Source organism: Dasypus novemcinctus, chromosome 18 (genome assembly GCF_030445035.2).
Source record: "Dasypus novemcinctus isolate mDasNov1 chromosome 18, mDasNov1.1.hap2, whole genome shotgun sequence".
In the NCBI taxonomy this organism is placed as follows: domain Eukaryota; kingdom Metazoa; phylum Chordata; class Mammalia; order Cingulata; family Dasypodidae; genus Dasypus; species Dasypus novemcinctus.
In genome coordinates this window covers 42,585,774-42,602,999 of record NC_080690.1, presented here as the reverse complement: position 1 = coordinate 42,602,999, position 17,226 = coordinate 42,585,774, and the positions used below count along the sequence as shown (strand labels likewise).

Sequence of the window (17,226 nt, the reverse complement as noted above, 5' to 3'; positions counted from 1 at the left end):
TCAGGGTTAAATTGAAAACCATTTTTTTCAACCCTTACAGTATTTGTAGCTGTGTAACCATATTGCATTTTCTTTAATTGGTGAATTATAATGAACCTAACTGAAAGCTTAGTAGCTAAAGATTTGATTTTCTGTGTTTCACAGTTAAGAACATTAGTAAATATAGTTGAGGAGGATTTTATTTTGTTCTTTTTAGGTAGAACATGTATTATGGGCAAGAGCATTTTGTTAGGCACTGCATATATTATAGAAATTTCATTTTTAATGAAATACCTGATGTTTGCTTTTATGAGCTGACATCATCTTTGGTGTAAAATAATATAATTAATTAATGTGTTATGCATGGATAGGCAGTTAAATCTTATTGTAATAAGTAAATCATGGATGCATGTGACTTAAGGGTAGACACTGATAAGACCATATATCAAAGGTAGAATCAGATACGATGTTCTCATCCCCCTCCCAGGTCTCTATTTTGTTTGATAGTGTATTTATAAAATATTTATTAAAACTAATATACAGGAAGCGGATTTGGCTCAATGGATAGAGCGTCCGCCTACCACATGGGAGATCCAGGGTTCAAACCCAGGGCCTCCTGACCCATGTGATGATCTGGGCCACACACAGTGCTGATGTGCACAAGGAGTGCCGTGCCACGCAGGGGTGTCCCCCGCGTAGGGGAGCCCCACGTGCAAGGAGTGTGCCCCATAAGGAGAACTGCCCAGTGCGAAAAAAGTGCAGCCTGCCCAGGAGTGGCACTGCACACACGGAGAGCTGACGCAGCAAGATAACGCAACAAAAAGAGACACTGATTCCCGGTGCCACTGACAAGAATACAAGTGGACACAGAAGAGCACACACCGAATGGACAGAGAGAGCAGACAACTCGGGGAGGGGGGGAAGGGAGATAAATAAATAAATAAATCTTTAAAAAATATATATATACTATATTTATAACATTTTTATTAGACAATTTAAATTGTTTTACCAAATATGCACGATATATCTTATCCAGAAAAGGAGATGTACTTGATTTTTTTTTTGTTATGTAATTTTTCTATGTTCTTGAATATGTTTGCTATGTATTTTTAACCTACAGGCTCAAAAAAATGCCACAGTCAATGCCAGAATATGCTCTGACTAGGAATTATTTGGAACTTATGGTGGAACTTCCGTGGAACAAAAGTACAACTGGTGAGCCAACAAAATAACACCATTTTTGCAGTCTAATTGTCACTCAGAAAGCTCTCATTGCAAATAATTTCCCTTGATTATCTTACTATTAAATTAGTACTTGATGTGAATTATTTGGACATTAGCTCACATTACCTAGATCTTGGGACCAAATAGGAAAAGAGGGTGCTAAAGAAAGGTGGTTTAAAAAAAAAAGTGGCTTTTGCTTGATTTTGGAGAAAGTAGAACTTTTTCTGTAACTGGTGAGATATGTATTTCTCAATACCAAAAGTCAGTCAGACAATAAATTTTTTATATTTATGTACTATTTGTCAGAAACATAAGAAAACTGACACTGAGGTAGTTGACAATAAGTACCAAATCAGTGCTATAGATAGTAACTCTTTATGTTTTCCAAAAGAAATAATTATATGTAAAGACAGGATAACAAACAGTTTTACCATTTTCAAGTTTTTTTTCTCCTATTCAAGCCTATTTGAAGAGTTTTAAATTTTTTTGTACGTCATAGAATTTTTCTCTTTTTCGAGAGTATTTGATACTAGTTTTCCTATGAATTTGCTATGTATTTTACTTGGGATAAGGTATATTCAGTTGTCTTTCATAATTTTCAGAACCATTTTATTTGCATTTGCTTTTGTTATTGAACCCACTTTTGTTAATTTACTTATAAGGCTTATTGAGTTCAACAGTGGATTGATTGCCTAAATCACTATAAAATTGAACAGCTATCTCATGCTGGCTAATGTAATTCCTACATTTAAAAAAATGCTAGGGAAGTGGTTGTGGCTCAACTGACAGAGCGTCTGCCTACCATGTAGGAGGTCCAGGGTTTGGTACCCAGGGCCTCCTGACCCATGTGATGAGCTGGCCCACATGCAGTGCTTTTGCACACAAGGAGTGCCATGCCATGCAGGGGTGTCCCCCGCATAGGGGTGCCCCTCGTGCAAGGAGTGTGCCCCGCAAGGAGAGCCGCCCCACGCAAAAAAAGTGCAGCCTGCCCAGGAGTGGCACTGCACACGTGGAGAGCTGACACAGCAAGATGACGCAATGAAAAAAATGACACAGTTTCCCAGTGCTGCATGACAAGAATGCAAGTGGACACAGAGGAGCACACAGCAAATGGACACAGAGAGCAGACAGTGGGGGGAAGGGGAGAGAAAAAATCTTTAAGAAAAAAAAAAGAAAAGAATGCTAGAGAGAAGTGGATGTGACTCAAGAGGTTGAATGCCTGCTTCTCATATGGAAAGTTCCAGGTTTGGTCCCCAGTGTCTCCTAAACAAAGACAATACAACTACAAAACTAAACAAAAACCAACTCAGGCAGCTGATGTGACTCAGTGGTTGTGTGCCAGTTTCCCACATACGAGGTCCTGGGTTCAATCCCCACCCAAGTACCTCAAAAAAAAGAAAAGAAAAAAAGCTAGAGAACCACCCCACTCTGCCTTAGGGCCTTCCCCTCCACTCCACCACCTGTTCCCAGGCCCTCTTGTTCTCATCCTGCCCACCTCTGTCTGCTGCTGCTACCTAGGCCAAAGCCTGTGCCACCACCTGCCTGCTTGTTGTACTGGGAGTCCTAGGTCGGCTTGTGCTAAGATCTGCTGTAGATCACTCCACTTCAGGGGCTATTTCCCCTGCCAGGGTTAATTCTAACCAATTTTAGGATACATTGGAAAATAATGTTCTAAGCCTGGAACAGAATTTTGTGAAGAAAGTGAATTTCTTATCATTAAAAATCTGGTATCCAATGCTGATATCCAATACTTTAGGGATTGTTTGAGAAAAATCTTCAGAAAGGAGGTGAAACCAGTGGGATTAATGGTCATGAGGGAAGCGACCATTGCAAAATCAGAGTATATTCCAAATTTTAAAAAGTGGTTACAAAGATCAGGATTTCCAAGAAGATGAACTCTTGAGATTCTGCATTCTCCCCAAGATTTTGAAATATGTGGAATGATCCATGGATCCAGTATTATGGCCATGCCCACTATGCCGCTAAACAGATCTTCAGATTCAGGCGAGTAGGAATCCTGCCATCCCTTACACGAGGACCTGTACTATTTCCCTTTCAGGTCCAGCAGTCAGATTGTGAGAGTGTGTGTGTGTGGGCAGCCACAGAGCACATTGACCACAACAGTGGCTGTCCCGTTGTGGGCACACATACGGACCCCTTAAGCAGCACAACTAACCCCATTGGAAGGGGAGGTGTTAATAAACATTCCATGGGATCCAGGACTATGGGAAAAACAATGCCCATGTGCACCTGGTGATGGAGAAAGGAAATATCTTCTTCCATCTTCTACTCTTCCATGGCTCTGGCCAGAACAAAGTTCTAGAATTCTGGAAGGTATTTCCTGCCATTACTCTGGTACCAGTTGCTACTACAAGGATGTGAACGATATCAATGAAGAAAATATTGAGAAGGAAATTGTGGAAATAGCAGATAGGTGTTTGGAACTAAAAATAGCATCCATCTGAAGGATATCTGGAAATTTCAGCACAGCTTGTATAAGGAAAAACAGTCAACCTTTGAAAAAGCCCTTTGTTGGAACTCTTTTAGAGGAAGCCAAAAGCAAAACCAAACAAGACAAGGTATCTAAGGAGAATGTTTCCTAATGAGATACTGCAATCTTTTCTATCCCTTGTTAACAAAATAAAAAAGCATGTATTGGGGACTTAATTGCATATGATTAATTTTGCAGAGCACTGTTTCTTTAACATGTAAAAACAGTAAAAGTGAAATATAATTGTTTTAAAGGAAACTAAATTTGAATTCCAACTAATAAAAGTGATGCTGAAGACTTTGAAAACTGTTAGCTCTAAAATACAAATTTATGCCTCACCTAAGATTTGGTGCACACACTGGGTTTCAGGATGTTGAATTTTTTATATAAAAAAATTATACTTGTTAATCTACAGAGATCCCTTCTTTCTAGTATTGATATTTTTTTTATTGGGGCAGGGTATGTCTCAGATTGGGCCCAGGATGAATCATATTTGTGTTAAATTAACTGTTGAGGGAAAGTTAAGGTTAAAAATAGCCTCTTTAATTAGATTTTGGGTAAGGATCATTTAACACATTTATCGATGGGGATGGTTAGGTGCTGTGGCAGTTTGAGATTATTCTATGAGTCCTGAAAAGAAAAAGATTATGTTTGTAAACTAATCTATTCCTGTGGGTGTGATACTCTTTGATGGCATTAAATTCAGCTGAGGGGCCTTAGATTAGATTACTTGATAAAATTGCTGTAGAGCTTTTTATTGGACTATGTCAGTGAGACATGTCTCAAGTCCAGTCCCCACCCCCTTGCTGGGTCTGATCTAAAAGGACAGTCACTAAGGCAGACACGGGAAGAGAGAGAGCTCTGCCATTTTTGATCCTGGCATGTGACAGAAAGGAAAGACTCAAACAGCTGAAGCCCCAGGGAAAGATGAGCCATTTTTCTGATAGCATAAACTTGAGAAGAAGGTGCACAGCCGATACTAATATAGGAGGCCCAGAAAGAGAAAAGCCCTATCTAGCTTTCAGCTGAAATTGGGAATAAAGTGGAGCAGCTGAGCCTGAGAAAGGAAGCCTGGACAGGTAGGCTGAAACCTGGGCAGAGTTGGGCAGACATCTTGCTTCCTCACATGACAGTACGCTAGGATGAACAGTAGCTGACTTTGATGAGAAAGCATCTCTAGTGGTGCTTCAGTTTGGACTTTTCATGACCTTGGAACTGTAAGCTTTTACTCCGAATAAATCCCCTTTATAAAAGCCAATAGGGAAACGGACTTTGGCCCAGTGGTTAGGGCGTCCGTCTACCACATGGGAGGTCCGCGGTTCAAGCCCCGGGCCTCCTTGACCCGTGTGGAGCTGGCCAATGCACAGCGCTGATGCGCGCAAGGAGTGCCCTGCCATGCAGGGCTGTCCCCCGCGTAGGGGAGCCCCACGCGCAAGGAGTGCACCCATAAGGAGAGCCGCCCAGCGCGAAGGAGGGAGCAGCCTGCCGAGGAATGGCACCGCCCACACTTCCCGTGCCGCTGAGGACAACAACAGAAGCAGACAAAGAAACGACGCAGCAGAAAGACACAGAAAACAGACAACCGGGGGAGGGGAGGGGAATTAAATAAATAAAAATAAAAATAAAAAATAAAAAATAAAAAAAAATGAAAGCCAACAGATTTCTGGTACTTTGTATCGGCAGCTCTTTGGCAAACTAAGACAGGTACTAAGATAAAAATTGGCCTAATCACCTACCTTTCATTTTGGCAACCTTTAAATTTCATCCCTATTAGAGTTCTAAGGTTCTTGTTTTACCAAAGCATGTACCGTCTGTATTTCTATTTATGCTATTTTTCCTTCATGAATACTTTATAAATTTGCATTCTTCCTATTACTTAGACTTTGGTTTGTTTGTTTTTAAGTCTATTTGAATGTTTGTGAATAAAGTTGTGGCTAATTCACATTTTGTTTTATCTTAAATTTTGGAAATCCATAAGTTTTTATTAAATCAAGTTACACTGGTGAACTTTAGAAGGAACTATTTAGAAGCAATACTGGTGATCCCCCCCCCCCCTTTTTTGCTCCAGTTTTATTGAGGTATAATTGACAGACAATAAAAACTGTACCATTTGATGACTTTTGACCTATATGTACCATGAAGCCATTACCATAGTAAAATAATGAACATATTCATCACCTCCAAAACCTTCCTCATCCCCCTTTGTAATTTCTTTCTCCCTACCCTTTCTTCCTGCCTCCTGAACCCCAGTCAACCACTGTAAATTAGTTGATATTTTCTAGAATTTTATTAAATGAAATCATATAGTATGTACTTTTTCTTGGCCTGGTTTCTTTCATCCAGCATAATTATTTTGGGGCTCATCTATGTTGCTGCCTACATCAGCAATTTGTTCCATTCTATTGCTGAATATCCCTTAATCTGTTTACCCATTCACCTGTTGCTAGACATTTAGGTTTCTAGTTTCCTAGCTGCTAAGAACTATACTGGTAAATTTATTTCTTAATTTATTTCTTGTTTATGTGTCATTATAAAATATTGCTAATAGCTGAAATATATTTTTAACCAAAATGCTGGTGCTTTAAATTTAAAAAAAAATTTTTCAAAAATTTAAAAAAGCTGGAGTCAAATTTTTTAGTTTAATTTTTAATTCAAAATTTTTGGGAAACTCTAAGATAAATTCTTTGGAACACACATTCCCATTGGATTAGCCCCTTGTCACCTGCTCAGTTTGGGTTCAGATGTGGATCTGGATCTAGCTTGGCTATTAGGAAGTCCATTTTGGGTTAAAGAATTTTTAACTCTCACAGCCCTTTAGTGCCTACCCTTTAAGTGAAGTGATTCTAATTCTGTGAGATTGGAGAGGATCTTTTCTCCCTGTTAATATGTACCTGTGAGAGAAAGTACAAGGTCAGACGTATTTAACTGCTTTGCTTCCATTTCATCTGCCAAGCGTCTGTGTTGGCATATGTGTGCTTGGTATTTGTGCCATTGATGGAGAAGTGACAATTTTCAAACTCTGTAATTTTCTCTTTTGACATTATGGCTAGTGTACAATGTGAGGAACTTATGGGTAACTTGGTAACACTGAGAGTCTTCTAAGTGTATTTTCAAATTTTGGTATTCTCTCAGTAATATTATTCTGTGTGTAAGGATTAATGACTTAAGAGAAATGCAGGTTGCATGTCAAAGGATGACCTGAGACTATTAAAATTGCAGATTTGATTATTTGCCATTTATAGCCTAGTATTAGGTTGGTGCAAAAGTAGTTGCGGATTTGCGTTGTTGAAGTTTACCATTTGAATATTGGAATACATTCGTAAATAAATGTGGTTATGTTATACATCATTCTAATATGCCTCTCTTGCTTTATTTTTTTTGCTAATGACATACTACTTGCTATTTATTTTGTATTTATTTTAAACTATGGAAATAATGTTAGACAAAAAGCAAATTCAAACAGTTTTCTTATTTGGGCTCAAAATGGATAGTAAAGCAGTGGAGACAACTCGCAACATCAACAATGCATTTGGCCCAGGAACTGCTAACGAACATACAGTGCAGTGGTGGTTCAAGAAGTTTTGCAAAGGACACGAGAGCCTTGAAGATGAGGAGCATAGTGGCCTGCCATTGGAAGTTGACAATGACCAGTTGAGAGCAGTCATTGAAGCTGATCCTCTTAAACTATACGAGAAGTTGCCGAAGAACTCATCATCAACCATTCTATAATTGTTTGTCATTTGAAGCAAATTGGAAAGGTAAAACTGACTGAAAATAAAAAAAATTGTTGTTTTGAAGTGTCATCTCCTCTTATTCTACACAACAATAGCGAACCATTTCTCTATTGGATTGTGATGTGTGCGATGAAAAGTGGATTTTATGACAACTCGCAATGAGCAGCTCGGTGGTTGGACTGAGAAGAAGCTCCAAAGCACTTCCCAAAGCCAAAGTTGCACCAAAAAAAGGACAGGGTCACTGGTGGTCTGCTGCCAGTCTGATCCACTATAGCTTTCTGAATCCTGGCAAAACCATTATATCTGAGAAGTGTGCTCAGCCCATTGATGACATGCACTGAAAACTACAGCACCTGGAGCTGGCATTCCTCAACAGAAAGGGCCCAATTCTTTTCCACGACAGTTCCCAACCACATGTCGCACAACTAACGCTTCAAAAAAGTTGAACGAACTGGGCTACGAAGTTTTGCTTCATCTGTCATATTCATTGACCTCTCGCCAACCAACTACCACTGCTTCGAGCATCTCGACAACTTTTTGCAGAGAAAATGCTTCCACAACCAGTAGGATGCAGAAAATGCTTTCCAAGAGTTTGTTGAATCCCAAAGCATGGATTTTTATGCTACAGGAATAAACAAACTGATTTCTCATTGGCAAAAATGTGTTGATTGTAATGGTTCCTATTTTGATTAATAAAGACGTGTTTGAGCCTAGTTATAATGATTTAAAATTCATAGTCTGAAACCACAGTTCTTTTTGCACCAACCTAAATTGCTCTAGGCTTCCTCCCTGTCGCTTTCTTCTTGGGGGATTGATTAGCAAATAGCTGAGGTTCTCTTCCTACTTTCCTCAGATTGTTCATCACTGTTAACTATTCCTCGAGCTTCAGGTCTAGGGGAATGATACAAACAACATTGAAATATAAAGTGCTGGAATGCAAGTTGAATTCATTCACCCTGTTTTAAAAATAATCACCAATTTGGATAGATTTCTTTTTGTTTGAGGCTAAGTAGATTTAAAATCAAAACAATAGGCCTGTGAAAATGTTCTGTAACTTAAAGGCAATAGGTGTACATAGCAAACAAACAATAAAGGAATCTAAATTTCAAATACGATTGCTTCAGAAAGCAAGAACATTTAAGGCAGTCTCTACTTTGTGCTTTTTACTAATATGTACATAGAATCTGCAAAACAAGAAATAAAGGATGAGTTTAGCTATATATAAGAAGATAGAAATAGATAGGAAGACTAGATTAAGGAAATTATATAATGAAACAAAGTTTAATAGAGTTTTAAAATGTATTAGTATGTTATTTTTTAAACTATTACTATTTCATTTTCCTGTTAATTTTGGTTTTTTTGTTGGCTTCATTTTTGGAGAGGTTTTGGATCACAAAGGTCACAGCTGTAGCAGGGGAGGATCACTGGTGCTGGGTGTCCATGATGGGGGATTGTGTGAGGAAGGGTGTACCTGGGACATGCCTGTAAGGCATATGAATACGTTCAAGTGTTCATGGGGCGTTGTCTCCGTGGGTGGAGACCCACACAATCACCAAAAGAATATTGAATTCCTGTCCTGGGGAAAGAGGCATTAAGTCTTCTTCTTTTAGTTAGGGTATATATATTTTCTCATATATCATCCTGTTATTAACAGCTTACATTAATGTACATTTGTTACAATTCATGAAAGAACATTTTTATAATTGTACTATTAACTGTAGTCCATAGTTTGCAATAGAGTTTACTGTGTTGCACAGTTCTATGTTTTATATTTTGATTTTTATCAAAATTAGAAACAGAGTGGGCATTGTCATCCCCAAATCCTCAAGATTGGGGAATAAACAATGGACTAAAGTAGATTTATTATTATTCGATTATAGACATTATTCTAGCATTGCAAAAACTTTTATCATTGATTTAAAGGCCACCAGAGGTTCTGAGGGAAGGGAGAGGGAAGAATATGTGTAACATGGGAACATTTTGGGGGCATCGAAATTGTCCTGCATGACATTGCAAAGATGGATACAGGCCATTATGTATTTTGTCATAACCTATAAAATTGTGCGGTGCAGAGTGTAAACTATAATGTAAACTATAGTCCACAGTTAGTAGCAATGCTTCAATATGTTATATGTTCATCAATTGTAACAAACATACCACACTAATAAAAGATGTTGTTAATGTGGGAAAGTGTGGGTGGTAGAGGGGAGTGGGGCATATGGGAATCCCCTATATATTTTATGTAAAATTTATGTAATCTAAGAGGTTTTTTTGAGGTACTGGAGCCAGAAATTGAACCCAGAACCTCATAAGCGGGAAGCCGGATCACAACCACAGAGCCACATCAACTCCCCTGAGTTGGGTTTTTGTTTCTGTTTGTTTGTTGTTTTTGTTTTCAGGAGGCACTGGGAACCAAACTTGAGACCTCTCATATGGGAAGCTGACACTCAACTACTTGAGATACACCTGCCCCCTAAAGCTTCTTTAAAAATAAAAGTTAAAAAAAAATTTATATTCAGAGCAGTAAAATGTACAATAAACCTTGCAATAACTATAATCAAAATGAAGATTGAGCTTGAAATGCTGTCTTACAATGCAAAGGGAAAGAAGAAAAAAGATGTTACACAACACAAGATGGAGAATAGAGAATATAAGGATTTTCAATTATAAGGTGTGAGATTTCCTCAGAAGGAAGAAAAAGATGAATGTCAGACTTGTCAGAAAGCTTTTAGGGGAAATGTTTCTTGGGGTTCTTTACCTGTATGCTCAGCAATAGGGAATTAGTTAAATGAATTTATGATTGGTTGAATAATGGAATATTATGTTCCCGAGTTAAAAATGTTACTGTTATCAAAAGAGGTTCATAATATGTTAAGTGAAAAAGCATTTTACAAAACTGTAAAACCATAATGAGTAAAACAATTTTTTGAAGAAGGAATGAATGCCAGCACAAATAGAATATCTTTCCAAATGAAATGATAAATTATTTCCCTGAGTTTTAAATTGTGTATTACATACTATTTCAGGAGGCACTAAGTCTTCCTTTTTTAATTGGGGTATATATATATATTTTTTTTTCTCATATATCATCCTATTATTAACACCTTGCATTAATGTACATTTGTTATAATTCATGAAAGAACATTTTTATAATTACACTATTAACTGTAGTCCTTAGTTTGCAGTAGGGTTCACTGTGTTGTATAGTCCTATGTTTCATATTTTCATTTTTATTCTAGTCACATATATATATGATCTAAAATTTCCCCTTAACCACATTCACATATATAATTCAGTACCATTAATTACACCCACAATTTTGTGCTATCAGCACCAGTATCCATTTCCAAACCTTTACAATCAACCCACACAGAAATTCTGTACAAAGTAAGCATTAATTCCCCATTCTCTGCCCTCAGCCAAGCCCCTGATAAGCCACATTCTAGATTCTAACACTATGAATTTTTTTATTCTAAGTATCAGTGAGATCATACAATGTCTGTCCTTTTGTGTCTGGCCTATTTCACTTAGTATAATGTCTTCAAGGTTCATCCATGTTGTCGCATGAACCAAAACTTTATTCCTGTTTAATGCCGAATAGTAGCCTATTGTATGTATAAACAGAAAACAGAAAAACCAAGTCTGGGTCTTTTTTATTTTTTATTTATTTCTCTCCCCTTCTCCCCATTGTCTACTCTCTGTGTCCACTCGCTGTGTGTTCCTCTGTGTGTGCCTGCATTGTCAGGCAGCACCGGGAAACTGTCTCTTTTTTGCTGCATCATCTTGCTGCATCAGCGCTCCGTGTGTGTGGTGCCACTCCTGGGCGGGCTGCACTTTTTTCATGCGGGGTGGCTCTCCTTGCAGGGTGCACTCCTTGCATGTGGGGCTCCCCTACGGGGGTGCCCCTGGGTAGCACGGCACTCCTTGCATGAAGCAGCACTGTGCGTGGGCCAGCTCACCACACAGGTCAGTAGGTTCTGGGAATTGAACCCTGGACCTCCTGTATGGTAGGCAGACTCTCCATCTGGCGCACAGCAGCACTGTGTGTGAGCCAGCTTACCACATGGGTCAGGAGACTCTGGGGATCAAACCCTGGACCCTCTACATGGTGGCGGATGCTCTATCAGTTAAGCCACGTCTGTTTCCCTGGGTCTTTCTAAAAACGCATTTAGAAGGATTCAGTTCAATGTGTTTTGTCACATCTTTTTTCTAAAAAATATCTTGACTCTTGCCAGGCTTGAAATTAGTTTTTCCTTTTAAAAATTCCACATACTGAAATGTTTTATTTTGGGTTATTTGACAGATCGACTGGATATTAGGGCAGCTCGTATTCTTCTGGATAATGATCATTATGCCATGGAAAAGTTGAAGAAAAGAGTACTGGAATATTTGGCTGTCAGACAACTGAAAAACAACTTGAAGGGCCCAATTCTTTGTTTTGTTGGCCCCCCTGGAGTTGGTAAAACAAGTGTGGGAAGATCAGTGGCCAAGACCTTAGGTCGAGAGTTCCACAGGATTGCACTTGGAGGAGTGTGTGACCAGTCTGACATTCGAGGACACAGGTAGAATGCTTCTCTCTATCTAATCTTTGAGTTTCTTTCCTTTGTAATTGACTAGAGCTCCCCAAAGCTGAGGCATAATTTGTATTTTTCTCACAGGCTGAGGGCTATTTGTGGTACTCTTAAATGGAAAGGACATTTGCAATACTGTTTAGCTAGCCTAGAGCCTCTACCCTAATGATATACCCAAACTGACTTTAATGTTTGTATGACGATGGATAGTCTGTGCCTCAGCGTTCCTGGAATTCCATTTGAATGTAATTGTAAATACTTATGATTGGCTATTATGTCTTTCATTCATTTTGACCCAGTAGCATTCCATAAATAATGACCCATAACTTGTATAGTTAAAAAAGTGTGATAGCTGGGCCAGGTAAAATGAGGTAAGATATCTTTAATAACAGATTTTTCTCCCTGCAGTTTAAACTCTTTCATAAAGACTGGTTTGCAATGAGTAATAAGGAGAAAGGACAATTGTTAAGGCTTATCCCTGTAATTTTCACAAACTTTCTGTAAAACACATTAAGGTGTAAGAACTTTGTCCCTCATTAATCTGGCATTATCAGATTCACATTTACATACTATTTTCATTGTTTTGTTCTCTCTTGTGTCCCTGTTGCACAGATTGGAAGATGCCTTGGGAAAACATAAACCTATGCTTCAGAGTTTAAGGGTTTCATTGCAATTACAGGTTATGAGAAAACATACCTCGAAATTGTGAACTGCTTATAAAAGAATAGGATGCTTTTTTAACATCTTATTTTCCATTTGCCTTAATCTCAGGGATCACTGATCCTTAGGGAATGGGAAACTACTTCAGAAATTTTCCCAAGAGAAATGGTTATTTTTAATCTCTCTTATTCATTCATAATTCATATGCATTAAAGAAAAAGCATTCCAAGGTTTTGATAAATAAGCAATGAGGGATGTAGGTCAGGGAGGAGAATTGATTTGGCTTATTTTTTCTGACAATTTCAAATGAAATTTTTTGTTGCCTAGACTTTCTTATTCTCATGTGTGCCACTAGAGGCTGTAGTTTGCTTAAGTAAAGCAATTGGCAGTATTACTCTTCGACCAATCCTAGAGAAGACTCGAGGGCCTGAATTTTAGTCACAGAATGTTTGGGAAGTGTTCCCTATTAAATTGACTTCATATTGATATGCTCGAAGTTGTTTTAATTTTTCTTACATATAACATAGTATTTGATATGAATGAATTTGTCAGTATGAGTTAGAGAGTGAGTTTGTGGAATTTAGGATAAGGACACATGACATGTAGTTAATTTTTCCTTATTTCTTCCCACATCAGTATTGATTATGTGATAAAGCTTAAAAATGCTAACTTAGTGCCTTACAGTCAGCATTATATAAAAATTAGCTTTTATTATTAATATTTTAGAATTTAATTCTAAATTCATTTTAGTTCTAAATTCTCAGGAGGACAATTTAGATTTATAAACTTCAGTCTGACTTTTTATAAACTTAAGTTTGAATTATTAATAGTATGATATAACTTCTGTCCTGTTCTCATCATTATTATTTAATTTATGTGGTAGAATTTTTGAAAAATGTGGTGCAGTGTCACAGTTCACACTACTTCTTATGAACATTGTTGGATATAATCAGATTCCTGCTTTTAATCTTTACTGATAGGTATAAAATTTGTTCATTTTTTTCAAATGAGCTTATTTTCCTGTATTTGGTTCTTTCCTATATTTGGTTCTAAAGAAATAGTTTACCATTGACCTAAAATATTTGTAAATATAAGCTTTTTAGGAATGTATGGTATGAATAGAGACTGTTTTCATCAAAAAATAAAAGGTATATGAATTTGTTTTGATTCATTCTGGGAATGCTTCTCACTATTAGATACTACTGAGTCATCACTGTGCCAGACACTTCATTAAACACTATAGCAACCTGTCCTTGTGCTTTTGGGGGCTTATTATATGACTATCTCCTAAATTACAAAAGCCTAGAAACATTTTTATGTAAAAACATGTTTGCAAGCAGATGGAGAGAGGTTGAAAGCAGTGAATGAGCATATGTTCGTGTAATGAATTAAAGGTGAATAGGAAGAGAGGAAGAAAGAACAATAGACGATTATAGTACAACTATGGGTGGAGTCTTTGGAAACTGTAACTCCATGTGACAGTTGAGACATTTTATAAACACCCAGGTCTTGGCATTTGAGGGTTAGTCACGTGCCCACAGTCAAGAGTTCAGGGATAGTTTTGTTTTTTCTCAGTCTCTGTATAGGCACCACTGTTCTGCATGCAGCCTTCAGATAACCATGGAAAAACAGAGTGGCTTTATGATGTGTTCCCTGCTTTATTCTCTTGATTTTTGTAACTCACTTTCATGATTTTCTAATGCATGCAACTGTAACCTTTTGCTGGAAATCCCTGTTGATGTGAAGGAAAGTGCTGAGTTGGTAATTTATTTTTTTTTAAAATCAGGATATTCTTTTTAAAAAGAGCTAAATGATAATGAAGTGGAAGGTGTGGAAGAAAAAGAAAGGCTTGGTTTACATTTAAATGTTAAGTGTGAAAATAATAGTAATCTGACTGAACATTAGCCCATTGGTTTTGTTCATACTGTTTTGAGTGGCTTAAAGGAGAGCTAATAGTGTATATGTTCCATATTAACTAATGCAGTTTTCCATCTTCCCAACTTTTCTCCTTTGGATTTGTCTCTGGGAATATTCTGTCTACTTTAAATCAGGTCACAGAAGTAAATATAAAATAGGATGAAATTTCATGAAATCATATTTGCATAATCATCTTTTTTTCCTTAGTAGTTCCTTGGTAAAAATATTTATTATTATGATATATCTCAAATCACTACTGATACTAACCTTTTAGAAGTATTTTACTAGCTAAAATGTTCAGGTAATAAAACTATGTCATTGCAAATAATTCTTGGCTCAATTTTCAAGTAAGTAAGAGAAATGAACCTTGCTTTCCACATTGATAAATTTTCATATGCACCTTGAAATGGTGATGTTTTAAATAAATTAACTGTTTCATAATTACAAGAGAAATTACATATTACAAGAGAAAAATAACTAAACAGCAACTTTTATTATTTTTTAGCATAATATGCCAGATATTTTATGATCTGTTCACTGTCCTTAGAACCTCTGTTCTCTGTTTCAAATTTAGGTTTATTTTAAAGCTCTAATCCACAGCTTCCTCCATTAATGTGAGTGCAGTGCGTAGGATCTTACTCTCCTGTAAACTGACAGACCATTTATTGTCTGTCATTCTCTAAAATGACAGACCACTTATTATCTGTCATGCTCCTTTAAAGATTGAATAATGTGTCTTTGACATTTTTAATATATGACTGTAGAGATAAAACATAAACATATAAAAACTGTAAGCCCTGTAGGCCAGGGTTTTACTGTGTCTTATACTCCTTTGTATCACTCCATGATGCTTAACATATTGCTAAACATGGTAGGTGTTCTCTAAGTACTATGTGAATTTGTGTAATATAACAATTATATTTTGGAAGTCATGCATTCCTTTACATGAGTGGATCCATACAAATTATTGTATAAAAAGATTAGGAATGCCTACTATAAGAACAATATGATACATTTTCATGCTATGTTAAATCCCTGTTCTTTTTTTTCCCCCTGTTTTCTTGCATTTTAATTTTGTCCAAGGGTCTCATTAAGAATAACAAAAAGCATTTTAAACAAGCTGCAGCAAATGGGAATGGAGTAGTTTTATATGTGCCCTATAAATTATGAGATAATTGATATAATAGAAGTATGAAGACTTCATAATGGCTATTCACATACCTTCATGCAAGAATGCCTTAATTTTAAAAAATCTTTATATAATTTGCAAAACCCATCAATTACTATATTTCAAATCCGTTTTTACTAAAACAGTATTATTTGCACAGCTAACACTTATTAAGTACAGAGGGTATGCTGTGTACTGTTGTAAAAGCCTGATAGTAATAAAGTCAATCCTCAGAATGACTCTATTTGAACAGTAGTATTTTCTCCTAATTTTACAAATGATGAAACAGAGGCAAAGAATGATTAAATAACTTGCCCAGGGTTACAAAGAGTAATTATTAGAACAGGAATTAAGGCCTCATTCATAACTTCCAGCAAAATGTATTAGAAATTAAACACATATTTGATGAATTCAATTACTATTTTCCGAAGATAGAATGAGGAATGACAATTACTAAATTAATCACTTAGGTCTCCACATAGTAATTTGTTTTTTAAAACCATGTAACTGTATATTTGTTAGGGTATTTCCTGTGAGACATAACAGGGAAAACAGATGGATTTTACAAATATATTTAAATTTCACAAATATTTGTGGATAGTGGATGGTAAATATTGGGCCAACCAGTCTCACTCTGTATTTTCCTGAAAATTCATACCTTAAGAAAACATTGATCTCCTTTAAGCAATCAACTAAAAAATGATTAAAGAAAAATTCTAGTGGAGCCCTCTTCTTAGTATCCTAAAGAAATCATATCATACTGGGAAGACAAACTGTAAATGAACTCATCCAGAATTCTACTCAATGCCACATTTTTTTATGTTTCACGTGTGGTTTTACTATGCTATATAGTTGCATATTACATTTTTTTAGCTTTCCTTTGACTATATACATGATTTCAGACTATCCCTTTAAACCATTTTCATACCCACATAATAGTAGTGCTAGTTAGAACTATTATTTGGGCTTCCACCTTTTCTATTCATTTCCAAAGATTAACACATATCCCTTTTACCAATTCTGCACATGTTAACCCTCAAGCTTTCCATTCTTTAAACTCATCTTATTTTCTCTTGACCCATATTCAAGATAGTACCTCCATGAGTTTACACAATATATTTAGTTCATAATTGTGCAGTCATACAGTATTTGTCCTTTTGTGTCTGACTTGCTTCACTCAACATAATGTCCTCCATGTTCATCCATGTTGTCATATGCTTAACGGCTTCATTTCTTCTTACAGCTGCATAATATTCCATTGTGTGTGTGCACCATGATTGTTTATCCATTCATCATTTGATGGACACCTGGGTTCTTTCCAACTTTTTGCAATTGTGAATAACACTGCTATCAACATTAGTGTGCAGATGTCTGTTCATGTCACTGCATTTTTTCCTTCTAGGTATATATCCAGTAATGGTATTGCAGGGTCACATGGTATATCTATATTCAATTTCTTTAGGAACTGCCAAACAGTCCTCC

The 17,226-nt window shown here is 36.7% G+C and overlaps 1 protein-coding gene and 1 pseudogene across 1 annotated transcript in view; both read left to right on the top strand.

Moving 5' to 3' along the window:
* The window catches only part of LONP2 (lon peptidase 2, peroxisomal), a 163,602-nt gene that overhangs the window by 20,025 nt on the left and 126,351 nt on the right, over positions 1 to 17,226 (top strand). The window contains exons 6-7 of the mRNA XM_004479880.4: positions 1,100 to 1,194; positions 11,732 to 11,990. Coding sequence (XP_004479937.2) covers positions 1,100 to 1,194; positions 11,732 to 11,990 — 354 coding nt within the window. The remainder of the gene's footprint in view (positions 1 to 1,099; positions 1,195 to 11,731; positions 11,991 to 17,226) is intronic.
* On the top strand, positions 1,208 to 4,106 carry LOC131274332 (phytanoyl-CoA dioxygenase, peroxisomal pseudogene; annotated as a pseudogene).